Source organism: Oratosquilla oratoria, chromosome 36 (assembly GCF_046742065.1).
Source record: "Oratosquilla oratoria isolate Oo_2021 chromosome 36, ASM4674206v1, whole genome shotgun sequence".
Lineage (NCBI taxonomy): Eukaryota > Metazoa > Arthropoda > Malacostraca > Stomatopoda > Squillidae > Oratosquilla > Oratosquilla oratoria.
The window spans coordinates 46265889-46280852 of record NC_134812.1 but is presented as its reverse complement, the minus strand read 5'-3'; the positions used below and the strand labels follow the sequence as shown (position 1 = coordinate 46280852).

The 14964-nt window shown below is 35.1% G+C and overlaps 1 protein-coding gene across 1 annotated transcript in view; it reads right to left on the bottom strand.

Annotated features, from left to right (window-relative positions):
* LOC143018985 (retinol dehydrogenase 11-like) overlaps positions 1-14964 on the bottom strand; it is a 136761-nt gene that overhangs the window by 61464 nt on the left and 60333 nt on the right. Inside the window, exon 6 of the mRNA XM_076174677.1 lies at positions 10864-11067. Within this exon, the coding sequence (XP_076030792.1) occupies positions 10864-11067 (204 nt within the window). The remainder of the gene's footprint in view (positions 1-10863; positions 11068-14964) is intronic.

The following is a 14964-nucleotide window of genomic DNA, read 5'->3' as shown; positions in this document are numbered from 1 at the left end:
TGGGAATTGTAGAAACAAAATTAAAAGGTCCACTACCACCCATCAGTGTAAGACATGATGCATATAATTATTGGATTAGAAACAGAGTGAAAAAGGAAGGGGGTGGAGTTATGTTCCTTAATAAGAAGGATATAAACGTGAAGGGTATCACATATGGAAAGAATACAGTAGAGATGATAATGATGGAAGTAGAAGACAGAGATAAGAAGAGCAGAAAGTTTGTGATAAATTATGTGCCCCCGAAAACAGCCTCATGGGAAAAGAGTGAACATAAAAGTATGTTAAAGGACACAAAGACAGCATTAAACAAGATAATGGAAGAGGGAGGAAGAATAGTTATGATGGGCGACTTTAATTGCAAAGAAATCTGCTGGGAAGAAATGACAGTAAAGGGTGGAGACGGCTCATGGGGAAACGCTCTACTTGAGATGGTTACTGACCATACAATGACACAATGGATACAGGAGAACACTAGGTATAGAAATGAAGAAGAGCCATCGAGACTAGTCCTAATAATTACATCTGAACCTAGAATAGTGGACAAAATTGAATATAAAACACCAATAAGTAAAAGTGACCACATATTGATAGAACTGGAACTTAATGAAGAAAAATATATGAAAAGAAATGAACAATATAGAAAAGGAAGAATGATGTATGAAAAAACAAACTTTGATAAAATAAGAGAATTCTTTCAAAAGGAAAACTGGGAAGAAATATACAAAGAAGAAACAACAGAGAAGAGAAATGGAATATTTTGACAAAAATTTACAAAAAAGGAGTGGAAAAGTATGTCCCAAGACAAAAACAAGAAAAAGAATATGTAAAATGCTGGTACAACAAAAGTTGTAGGGAGTTAAAAGACAAAAGAGACAAAGCCTGGACCAGATGGAAAAAAGACAGAAGACCTGAAAAATGGAAAATATTTACCTGTTATAGAAATGAATATGTACAAACATGCAGAGAGGAAAAGAGAAAATATGAAAAAGATATCATAGAAAAGTGTAAAGATCAACCAAAACTATTCTACAGATTTGTAAACAATAAACTGAAAAACAAACAAGACTTGGAGAAATTAAGACAAGAGGGAGTTGAATACACTGAGGAAATGGAAATGGCGGAAATTATGAACAAACATTTTAAATCAGTGTTTACAAGGGAGAACATACAACCTAAAGAGAACGAATGGAAAGAGAAAGTCCCCCCTATGGAAGAAATAGAAGTAACAAAGAATGAAATATTAACACACTTGAGTAATCTTGATGTCAGAAAATCGCATGGACCAGATGAAATAGCAAACTGGATACTGAAAGAATGCAGGAATGAACTGGCAGACAAAATACATAGCATACTAAACAGTTCCTTGAAAGAAGGAAAAGTTCCAGAAGATTGGAAAAAAGCAAATATAGTACCTATATATAAAGGAGGAAATAAAGAAGAACCTACCAACTATAGACCAGTCTCTCTAACAAGTACAATAGCAAAAATTTGTGAAAGAATTATCAAAAGTAGATGGGTAAAATATTTAGAAATAAACAAAGTGTTAAATCCAAGGCAATTTGGATTCAGACAAGGACGATCATGCATCACCAATTTAATATGTTTCTATTCAAGGCTAATAGATATAACACAAGAAAGAGATGGATGGGTGGACTGTGCATTTCTAGACCTAAAGAAAGCTTTTGACAAAGTACCACATAAGAAGTTGCTTAAGAAATTAGAAACTGAAGGAGGAATACAGGTCAAACTACTAAATTGGATGGAAGACTTTTTGCAAGAAAGAAAAATGAGAGTAGTGATAAGAAACCAGCACTCAAAATGCGATGAAGTAATAAGCGGTGTTCCGCAGGGAACAGTTCTGGCCCCAATAATGTTTGCTATATATATTAATGATATGGATGAAGGAATTGAAAGCTATATGAGCTTCTTTGCAGATGATGCAAAACTACTGAAAAGAGTGAAAACTGAAGAAGATTGTGAATCACTACAGAGAGATCTAAATAAAGTACAGGAATGGAGTAGGAAGTGGGAGATGGAGTTCAATACAAAAAAGTGTAGTATAATGGAATTTGGAAAAAGCAAAAACAGAATAACAGGAGCATATAAATTGGGAGAAGAAGGAATAAAAAAAGTAGAAAATGAGAAGGACCTGGGGGTCATTGTTATGAATAATATGTCACCTGAGAAACATATAAATAAGATTTTTGGAGAAACTTATAACTTAATAACAATCAAAGTTGCATTTACATACCTGGATGAAGAAATGGTGAAGAAAATCCTAATCACCCTGATAAGACCAAGATTGGAATATGCAGCAATGATATGGTCACCAAGTACAAAAAAATGTATAAAAAAACTTGAAAGAATACAAAGAGCAATTACAAAATTGGCACCAACACTCTCAAAACTATCATATGAAGAGAGACTAGCAAAACTTGAACTACAGACACTAGAGCAAAGAAGAGAGAGAGGATATTTGATAGCTATTAACAGAATCATGAAAGGCATAGAAATTACTGATAGAGAGAATCTGATACAATGGGATGACAGAAATACAAGAGGACACGGAAAGAAAATAAAAAAAGACAGCTATAGAAGAGATTTGAAAAAGAACAGCTTTCCTCACAGAGTAATAGACAGTTGGAACAAGTTATATGAGAAAGTGGTGTGTGCAAAAACAATACATGAATTTAAAAATAGTTTAGATAAAATGAGATATGAAGACGGGACCCCACGAGCATAGCTCCCCTTCCCGTAAAATACAACTAGGTAAATACATACACGTACGTTAGATGGACGGCGAGGATTGACGTTCTGAAGAAAGAGTGAAATTCTCGTGGATCTCAACGGAAAGGAAGTACCTATTGTATTTACAGGGGGGGGGAATTGCTCGTGTAGTGGGAAAGTGAGGAAAAAGGAGAAGGGGAGAGATTACTGAGGGAAATGGAAGGAAATGAGGAAGTGAGGACTTTGTCCAAGAGGCCAGACGGCTTGTAAACAAACGCCGAACCGATGATTTGGATTTTGATGATGGGACTAACAAAAAACGTAAAGATTAGAAACATAGATAAAAGCAGTTCAATGGAAGGTGAGGATAATAATGTCCAAGGATTTAATGAGGGGGCAGCGGATGCCAACCTCCCCCGACTGGCAAAACTGGAGGAAAAACTGGAACAAATGACCGAACATTGGGAGGTTAGGTTCGGTAAAATGTCAAAAATTGCTGAAAGGGTTGAAAGATTGGAAGACCTAGAGAAGGTGAACAAGAACTTAACTGACGAAATAGAAGAACTAAAAAGACAGTTAAGAGAAGTAAAAGAGGAGAATGAAGAATTAAAAAGGAACAATAAAGACAATAAAGAAACAATAGCAAAAGAGGCACAGGGGTGGAGGAAGATACAGGAAAATAGTAAAGTTCCATTTACTGATATAATTAAACAGCAAATGAAAGAACAAACTGAAGACTCAGTTATCAAAGTGATGAGACAGAAGGAGAATATTGTAAGAGACTTAGCAGATAAAAAGAAATGTATAATTATATTAGGAATGGAAGAGAAACATAACCCAGATAGAACCACAAGAATCAAGGAGGAAAATGAAAAAGTAAGTAGATTACTAGAATTAGTTCAAGAAGATGAACCTGAAATAATTAAACAAATTGAAGAGAAGTTTAGGCTCGGAAAGTATAGTACAGATAAGACCAGACCAATTAAGATTAAATTCAGATCACAAACAACAGCAGAGAATATCTTATCCAAAACAGGGAAGTTAGCAGAAAGTGAACAATTTAAAAAGATATGGATAAAAAGAGAAATGAATAAAGAGGAAAGAGAGGAAGAAAAAATGAAAAGGAAAGAAGCTAAAGAAAAAAACGAGACCAGAACGGAGTCAGAAAAACAAGAATTCTACTGGAGAGTAGTGAATATGAAATTGAAGAAATGGACCATAACAGAGAGAAAAAAAAAAAAAAAAAAAAAAAACAACAACAGAGAATACAATGGAAATAACAGAAAGTTAAGAGTATCCTACACAAATATAGACGGATTAATAACAGGACTAAATGAACTGAACGAGTATCTGAAGGAAAAAGATCCGGACATAATGGGAATTGTTGAGACAAAATTAAAAGGTCCACTACCACCCAACAGCATAGGACACAATGCATATAATTATTGGATTAGAAACAGAGAGATGAAACAAGGGGGTGGAGTTATGTTCCTGACTAAGAAGGATATAAACGTGAAGGGTGTCACATATGGAAAGAACAGAGTAGAGATGATTATGATAGAAATAGAAGACAGAGATAAGAAGAGCAGAAAGTTTGTAATAAACTACGTGCCCCCAAAAACAGCCTCGTGGGAAGAGAGTGAACATAAAAGTATGTTAGAAGACACAAGAATAACACTAAACAAGGTAATGGAAGATGGAGGAAGAATAGTTATGATGGGCGACTTTAATTGCAAAGAAATCTGCTGGGAAGAGATGACCGTAAAGGGTGGAGAAGACTCATGGGGAAATGTTCTACTTGAGATGATTATTGACCACACAATGACACAATGGATCCAAGAGAACACTAGGTATAGAAATGAAGAAGAACCATCGAGACTAGACCTAATAATCACATCAGAACCTGAAATAGTGGAAAAGATAGAATACCAGGCACCAATAAGTAAAAGTGACCACATATTGATAGAACTAGAATTAAATGAGAAAAAATACATGAAAATAAATGAACAATATAGAAAAGGAAGAATGATGTATGAAAAAACAAACTTTGATAAAATAAGAGAATTCTTTCAAAAAGAAAACTGGGAAGGAATATACAAAGAAGAAACAGTGAAAGAGAAATGGAAAATTTTGACAAAAATTGATAAAAAAGGAGTGGAAAAGTATGTCCCAAGACAAAAACAAGAAAAAGAATATGTAAAATGCTGGTACAACAAAAGTTGTAGGGAGTTAAAAGACAAAAGAGACAAGCTTGGACCAGATGGAAAAATACAAAAGGCCTGAAAAATGGAAAATATATACTTGTTATAGAAATGAATATGTACAAACGTGCAGAGAGGAAAAGAGGAAATATGAAAAAGATGTTATAGAAAAATGTAAAGATCAACCAAAACTATTCTACAGATTTGTAAACAACAAACTGAAAAACAAACAAGATTTGGAGAAATTAAGACAAGGAGGAGTTGAATAGATAGAGGAAATTGAAATGGCGGAAATTATGAACATTTTAAATCAGTGTTTAAAGGGAGAACATACAACCTGAAGAGATTGAATGGAAAGAGAAAGTCCCCCCTATGAAAGAAATAGTAATAACAAAGAATGAAATATTGAAACACTTGAGTAATCTTGATGTCAGAAAATCGCATGGACCAGATGAAATAGCAAAATGGATTTTGAAAGAATGCAGGGACGAACTGGCAGACAAAATACATAGCATAATAAACAGTTCCTTGTAAGAAGGAAAAGTTCCAGAAGATTGGAAAAAAGCAAATATAGTACCTATATATAAAGGGGGAAATAAAGAAGACCCTACCAATTATAGACCAGTCTCTCTAACAAGTACAATAGCAAAAATTTGTGAAAGAATTGTCAAAAGTAGATGGGTAAAATATTTGATATGGATGAAGGAATTGAAAGCTATATGAGCTTCTTTGCAAATTATGCAAAACTATTGAAAAAAGTGAACACGGAAGAAGATTGTGAATCACTACAGAGTGATCTAAATAAAGTACAGGAATGGAGTAGGAAGTGGGAGATGGAGTTCAATACAAAAAAGTGTAGTATAATGGAATTTGGAAAAAGCAAAAACAGAATAACAGGAGCATATAAATTGGGAGATGGAATAAAAAAAAGTAGAAAATGAGAAGGACCTGGGAGTCATTGTTATGAATAATATGTCACCTGAGAAACATATAAATAAGATTTTTGGAGAAACTTATAACTTAATAAGAACAATCAAAGTTGCATTTACATACCTGGATGAAGAAATGGTGAAGAAAATTCTAATCACCCTGATAAGACCAAGATTGGAATATGCAGCAACGATATGGTCACCAAGTACAAAAAAATGTATAAAAAAACTTGAAAGAATACAAAGAGCAATTACAAAATTGGCACCAACACTCTCAAAACTATCATATGAAGAGAGACTACAAAAACTTGAACTACAGACACTAGAGCAAAGAAGAGAGAGAGGAGATTTGATAGCTATTTACAGAATCATGAAAGGCATGGAAATTACTGATAGAGAGAATCTGATAAAATGGGATGATAGAAATACAAGAGGACACGGAAAGAATATAAAAAAAGACAGCTATAGAAGAGATCTGAAAAAGAACAGCTTTCCTCACAGAGTAATAGACAGTTGGAACAAGTTAGACGAGAAAGTGGTGTGTGCAAAAACAATACATGAATTTAAAAATAGTTTAGATAAAATGAGATATGAAGACGGGACACCACGAGCATAGCTCCCCTTCCCGTAAAATACAACTAGGTAAATACAACTAGGTAAATACACACACACACACACATATATATATATATATATACATATATGCGCGCGTGTGTATGTGTGTCCTATCCGAGAGTTGACACCTTGACGTGTTGGATAGACTTGACAATCTTAATGACTACAAAAGCTGTGTCGATAGAGAGGAATTCGCTGCAGGGTCACCCATATCGAACAGGTTTTGTCGGAATGATCAAAGAGCAGCTCAAACACACAGTCGCAGGCCCCACTGCTAACTGGCACGTCCCTGATGGCAAACAGGAAAATTCCTCATAGACATATGGGCACTGTCATAATGACGGTGTGGACCATTGGGCACCCCATAGATATAGGGCTTCACCGAACATAATGAATAAGGTGACACGAGAGAAATATCTCACTAGAAACCAGCTGGCAAGGAGGTGAGATTACTTGGGGGAAAAAAAAAAAAACCTTCATAACAACCATGAAGAGTACAAACAAAACAAAACCGGGCGTTCCTGTTAGATCTTTGTCTCCTAAAGGTCCAACCGCATTGCCTCATGTGCTTTCGGGCAGTGTGCTACCGAATGTGAGTAAGCACTGTCCAAGCAGATCCAAGTCTTGGACATAAAAAAAAAAAAAAAAAAAAAATTATCTATACTTACAACATAACAAGTCTCTTAGAAGACCACAGGCTGGAGAATTTAATGGAAGAACTAGACAACATCAAGTGGGACATCGTAGAACTGAGCGAAGTCCGAAGAACGGAAAAGCTAATACACTTACAAGATGGTTAGCACCTGTTCTACTATAGAGGTAAGGGCAAAGAAAGATCCAGTGGAGTAGGATTTTTGATAAACCGAGAGGTTGCTGGTAACGCAGTCAAATTCAGTAGTTTATCGGACAGGGTAGCTTGGATTGTGATTAGGCTGTGCAAAAGATATACTCTGAAAATTGTTCAGGTTTATGCACCAACTTCACAGAGTTCAGACGATGAAATTGAGTCGTTCTATGATGATTTAAGTCAGGTAATGGATCAAGAAAAAAGTAAGTACACATTGGTAATAGGCGACTTTAATGCTAAAGTGGGGAAGAAGATGGGAGATGAGACGTGCATTGGGAAGTTTGGAGTAGGTGAAAGAAATGACAGAGGCGAGATGTTAGTCAATTTTGCAGAGAACTACAGCATGAGGATAATGAACACTTTCTTCCAAAAGCATGTAGGTCGTAAATGGACGTGGAGAAGTCCAAATGGAACAACAAAGAACGAAATAGTTTTCATATTAGATGAAAGCAAAAGCATTAGCAATATTACGGTCATAAATAAAGTCAACATAGGTAGTGACCATAGAATGATAGGTTGCACAGCTAAATTCAATTTCAGAGCCGAGAGAAATAAACTATTTTTTAAAAAAGAAAATCAGCCTTGCAAAGGTTAAGGATAACACTAAGAAATTTCAGTTAGAAATTAAAAATAGATTCGAAGCTCTAAGAACTAACGAGGACACCGTGGAAGATATTAATTTGAATTTAGTGAATATCATTAGGGAATCGGTAGAGAAAATAGGAAATACAAAAAACATTAGAGAAAACAAATACTCCAAAGATACAAATGACCTAATTAAAAGAAGAAGGAGCATGCAGATTAAAAATAGGAGAAGCGAAATAGAAAGAGTAGAACTAAATAAGCTTATCAACAAAAGGCAGAGGTCAGAGAAAAGAAAGAGAAACATGGATAAAATAAAGGAAACTATTCGGAAAGGTAAAAGTATTAAAGTGACCGAGCGCAGACATGCTTTAGGAAGACAGCAAGTGATATGTTTGAAAGATAGAAATGGAGAAATAATTAAATGTAGAGACAAGATGATAAAAAGAGTAGAAGAAATTTACCAAGAGCTTTACTCGTCAGTAAATTTATGTGTAGACATTAGTAGTGTACCAGAGATTACAAAGGAAAAAGTAGAATTTGCTCTAAAAACTATGAAACGAGGAAAAGCATCTGGGGAAGATGGTATATCAATAGATCTATTGAAAGAGGCAGGTAAATTAGTTCATATTAAATTAACTGAGTTGTACACCCAGTGCTTACATCAAGAAAGCGTTCATGATGTGTGGTGCATTTTGGTTCATAGAAAAAGGAGACCACAAGGACCTTAGTAACTATTGACCGATTAGCTTCTATCAAACGTATGTAAAGTATTCTTCAAGATCCTTACAAATAGACTAAGGCAAGTTTTAGATGGAAAACAACTGAGAGAACAGGCAGGATTTAGGAGCGGATATTCGACTCTAGACCATTTGCAGGTGATAAACCAACTAATCGAGAAAACGACAGAATAAAATATACTTCTGTCTTTAGCTTTTGTAGATTACAAGAAGGCCTTTCACTCAGTAGAGCAAATAACAATACTAAACTCACTACACAAACAGGGTGCAAATTATTTATAGCTTGTTTGGAAGATATTTTCAGAAGGTTGAGTTGGGAAAAGAAAAGTTTGAAGATTAATGGCGAATATATGAACCACCTAAGATTTGCAGATGACATTATTCTTATTACAGAAAGAGCAGGAGGATTGCAAGATATCCTGAGTGATCTAAACAAGGAAAATGTCAAAGTAGGTTTAAAAATGAATAAGATTAAAACCAAAGTAATGTTCACACAAAAGTTCAAAGTAAAGAGATTGTAATTGATGGTGAGAGTCTAGAAAAAGTTGAAAAGTATAATTATTTAAGCCAGATGGTGAAGGTGACGAAAGATCATGGTAATGAAATAAAAAGACATATTACAATTGGTTGGAAAGTGTTTGGTAAATATAATAAAAACCTGAGAGGCTCTCTACCTTTATGTTTGAAACTTAAAGTTTACAATCAATGCATTCTACCAGCAATAATCTACGGAAGCTGACTTGGAAGCTGACGAGGACGATGGAAACAAAGCTAAGGAATGCACATAGAAGAATGGAGAGATCAATGATGGGAATAATACTGAGAGACCGAAAGAGAGCAAGTTGGGTAAGAGAGCAGACTAGAGTGAAAGATATTGTGGAGGTGGTAAAAGAGAGGAAGTGGAATTAGGCAGGTAAGTTAGTTCGAACGACTGATGAGCGATGGAGTGTGTTACTAAGTGGACGCCGCGAGATAGGAAGCGTGGAAGAGGGAGACCAGACAGAAGGTGGAGAGACGAGATCGAGAAGTTTGCAGGAGTGACGTTGCAGGAGATGGCACGGTTGTGTGATTCGTGGAATGCTATGAATTAGGCCTTTGTTCAGCAGTGGACTCAGGATGGCTGATTTGATTTGATATGTATATATATGTATGTATGTATGTATATATATATATATATATATATATATATATATATATATTTAGAAATAAACTCTTTTGCTGGCATTCGAACCCTTGCCAGAGCGGCTTGCTTCTTACAAGGCGAAGACCGTACTCGTCACTCCACCACGACCCTTCAAAACAGAACGAATTAGTTCACGGACTAATCATTCTGCCGAGGGCACTTGGGTGGAACGTGGTATGTACTGTATTTCATCAAATCCTTTATGCAGGCTAGTCTTCCGACAAGTGTTTGTGTCATTTTGACATTTGGAAATAAACTCTTCTTCTGGGATTCGAACCCTCGCCAGAGCGGCTTGCTTTTTACAAGGCGAAGACCATACTCGTCACTCCACCACGACCCTTCAAAACTGAACGAATTAGTTTACGGACTAATCATTCTGCCGAGGGCACTCGGGTGGAACGTGGTATGTACTGTATTTCATCAAATCCTTTATGCAGGCTAGTCTTCCGACAAGTGTTTGTGTCATTTTGACATTTGGAAATAAACTCTTCTGCTGGGATTCGAACCCTCGCCAGAGCGGCTTGCTTCTTACAAGGTGAAGACCGTACTCGTCACTCCACCACAACCCTTCAAAACAGAACGACACAAACACTTGTCAGAAGACTAGCCTGCATAAAGGAGGATCTAATAAAATGGGATGATAGAAATACAAGAGGACACGGAAAGAAAATCAAGAAAGACAGTTATAGAAGAGATCTGAAAAAGAACAGCTTTCCCCAAATTTGGAACAAGTTAGATGAGAAAGTGGTGTGTGCAAAAACAATACATGAATTTAAAAACAGTTTAGATAAAATGAGATATGAAGATATGAAGACGGGACACCACGAGCATACGTAGCTCCCCTTCCCGTAAAATACAACTAGGTAAATACACACACACACACACATAGTATATATATGTATACATATAGATATATATATATATATATATATATATATATTTATATATATATATATATATGGTATATATGTATATATACATACATAAAAAGGTGCTTAACATCCTATATATGATATTAGATTTACATTTAATGACCCACCTGTACCCTCCAGTTTTCGGGCAAGTTCCATGGTGAAGAGGACGTTGTACATCTTAGTGGCGATGTAGATCTCCATCATCTTGAGTGGGCGGTCGTAGTCGAACCTGAATTTACCTTCAAGATCGAGTTTGTCAACTGATTTCACCCACAAGTGTCCCACAGAGGACACAGCGATGACACGGCCTTTGGAACGTTTCAAATTGGCTGGTGAGGGGGAAGAGAGGGAGAGAAAGAGAAAGCGGTTAGTGCAGGTGGGGGGAAAGGGTGGGGTCAGGGAAAGCCTCATAATCAATGGCTGGTAATTAGAGAAAAAAAAAGAAAATGCCTTCAACTATCCGGTTTATCCCTTTCGTGGCAAGATATCAGGAACAGACTATGTTGGCTACCCTGCTGAAAATGGCATTTTCAATGACCATTCTAACACTTGATGGTTAATTTCAGACCCCAGAATAAATGAAATATGAGGGCCCATGTCAGTGAAAAAAGAAATTGGTGTGCGTGCTTGTATGTGTATATATATATATATATATATATATATATATATATATATATATATATATATATATACATATATCAATTCTATTATCAATTCCTATATCAATTCACACTTAGACAGATTCTTCTTAAAAGCAGGCATTATGATAGCTAGAACAGGTAAAAACTAGGACATTTGGTTACACGTAGTGGGCGGGGAGTTGGGGGTGTTAGTGCGTGTAAGGTCATAGCATTACCTATAGATCGGTCATACGAGCTCTCTTCCAGGACGGAAATAGCTGTCGATCACGAGCCCAACACGTGATCCAAAGACCAAAGACCAAGATATTAATAATAACCCAACTAATTTCTACAAGGTATTTTGCAAATACCTTGTAGATATTGTGAACAAGTTTATTAGGGCCAAACGGGAAGAGACCTCAAAACAAGAATTAGGGAACATAAGAACTACGTGAAATATGTGCAAGAAAATTCTGACGTATTTCTGCACACCATGAAAAACCATCGCATAAATTGGGAGGAAGCAGAATTAATTTACAACTCAAGTGCAGTTTCTGGAGAAAGATCATCGAGTCATCATTAATTAAAAATTACCAAATTATAATACATGTATATCAAAAGGACAATGGTCATCAAATTGTTTAACAACATTAACAATTAAAAAACTTTTACCCTATGTAAATGGCCAGGAAGACAATAATCGTTACCAAGGCAGAGTTACTTGAGCTACCTTCTCATGTTCCCTCTGTATCCCTTTGTATCGACTACATAACTCTTACATGTACACCATGTAACTATCTGCTGAAGAAGACTACATAGAGTGGTTGAAATATACAGTTAATTCTATTCTTCGTCCGTTTACTTTCTCCGACAGTGGGATTTTTTCATCTTAACTATGTGTCACCACATAGTCCCCCTCTGATATATATGTATGCAAGGTAACCGATATGAAAAGAAATGACTGGAACAGAGCACCTTTGTGTACTCCATCTTTAGTGTAGAAATACATAGGGTACAAACATAATATACAGTAGGGAAAAGGGGACTTGGACACAAGGGTGGACAGACATGTCAATGGTGGGAGAAGGTAGTGACCAAATGTCAAAGTAATGTGGAAAACTCTCCATGGGTACAAGGTGAGGGTCAAATGTCTAATAATTCTTACATTTGACACATATTTGCTATTTCTTTACAAATATAATTATCTATTTCATACAATCCTAGATTAAGATTGAAATAAGTATTATTTGTGGATTTCATTAAGCTACTTTCAGTGATGTTCCTTTAAAAAAAAATTATTTATTCATAGCAATCGCACTTGCATTATTCCAATCAATAGGGTGATTAAATGTGCTGAGATTTTTAAGAATAGCAGTTGTATAATTCCCATCTTTTAACATTTTCTATGTTGTTTAATTCTAACAGATAGATCTTTTGTCGTTTGACCAATGTAGAACTCATTATATATTCTACAAAGAATTTTATACACACACCTGTTTCAACAATATATTTATGATATAGGTGTTACATTGAAATATCCTAAACATTTCATCAACATCTCTTACAATTTTGTAAGAAAAACCTTTTACAACCCTCCATCTGTCAAAGCTTTTGTCCATAATAACCTAGTAGTGTTACCCTGCCCAAAAAAATTCTAACATACCTAATTTACTCAAGCATTTTATTATCACTGTAGCCTTCAGTAATAACACTAATAAACAATATCTTATCAATAATTCTAAAATCTGCCAAAAAAGGTGTGTATATAAAATTCCTTTTAGAATATGCAATGAGTTCTACATTGGTCAAACAGCAAAAGATCAATCTGTTAGAATTAAACATAAAAATATGTAAAAGATGTGAATGATTCAGGAGTTATCTTTTAAACATCTCAGCAATTCTAATCACCATACTAAGTGGGATAATGCTAGTGTCATTACTTTTAACAATAACATTGTTGAAAGGAACATCATAGAAAGAAGCTCAATCAAATCCACAAATAATATTAATTTCAATCTTTATCTAAGACTGTATAAAATAGATGATTATATTTGTAGAGAAATAGCAAATATGTTCCAAAGGTAAGGATTATTAGACATTGGATCCTCACCTTGTACCCATGGAGAGCTTCCCACATTCCTATGATATTTTGTCGCTATGATATTTGGTCACTACCTTCTCCTGCCGTTGACACATAGATCCTTTGTTTCCACATCCCCTTTTCCCTAATGTATATTATACTTGTGCTATGTATTTCTGCACTGAAGATGTAATATATGAATAGTGCTTTGTTCCGGTCATTTCTTTTCATAGTGGTTCCCTTGTATCTGTAGAACACGTGTCTCTAGTGTATTTATTGGATATATATATATATATATATATATATATATATATATATACATATGTATACATATATTTATATATATACATATATATATATATATACATATATATATATATATATGTATACATACCTACATATATGTATATATACATAAGTATATATATATATATATATATATATATATATATATATATATATATATACAGTATACATATATATGTACAGGTACTCATCGTTTAACGACCTACTCGGTTAACGACAACTCGGAGTAACGACGGGCTTTATGACGTCGTTTAACGTAAATCTCCCGAAGTTACGACGTCGTGTACGATAATTAAGTTGGCTGAGGCAAATTTGTAGGATGTTATAAATGAACTTGTACGGTGGATATTAGCTGTGAGGTAAAGTGTTCTGAAGCTTAGGTCTACATTTCCATCCTGCAAGCTGCAAAAACTACCTGGGGTACGGTGTATACCGGTAGTGGTAAATTTTTAGTTTCAACCATGGGCGCAATATAACAATAGAAAATTAATTATTAATTTTGTAAATTATAATGTATCAACGTAATATGCAATTTTGTGAGCGGAAATAAAAAAAAATGCTAAAACAGATTTCGTAAGTAACGAAGTCATGTCGGACGAATGGTACACCATGTTTGTTATGATAGATGCCGATGTTGAAGAAATGAAAGGACGATAAATTAATTCGTCTAACCTAAACTCAACTAACCTAACCTGTGTTTAATAAATCATTACCTGCAAATTAAATGTCATCCGGCTCGTCATCGTGAGAGACGTTGGCAGACGACAAGTTGGCAGACGACAAGTTGGCGTCCCGAGCCTATGCTACCGACTTCGTTAATTAGCATATTTTCTTGTAGCAAGGTATTTTTTACTTTCATTTCCGCCCACAAAATTGCATATTACGTTGATACATTTTAATTTACAAAATTAATAATCAATTTTCTATTACTATATTGCGCCCATGGTCGAAACTAAATAAATACCCCGGTATTCAATATGGAATGTCAGCATACGCGGATTTGGTCATACACGGTACTTTTAGGAACCTATCCACCGTAAATAAACAGTAAATAAAGCTTTAATGTACTGTATAAAAGAGGGAAAATACACGAAAATAAAGATACATGTATTGCTGGACATTGTACATACAGTACATGTACGTATATGTATACACTTTCGCTTAACGACCAATTCGGTTAACGACGGCGCGCTGGTCCCAATTGTCGTCGTTAAAAGAGG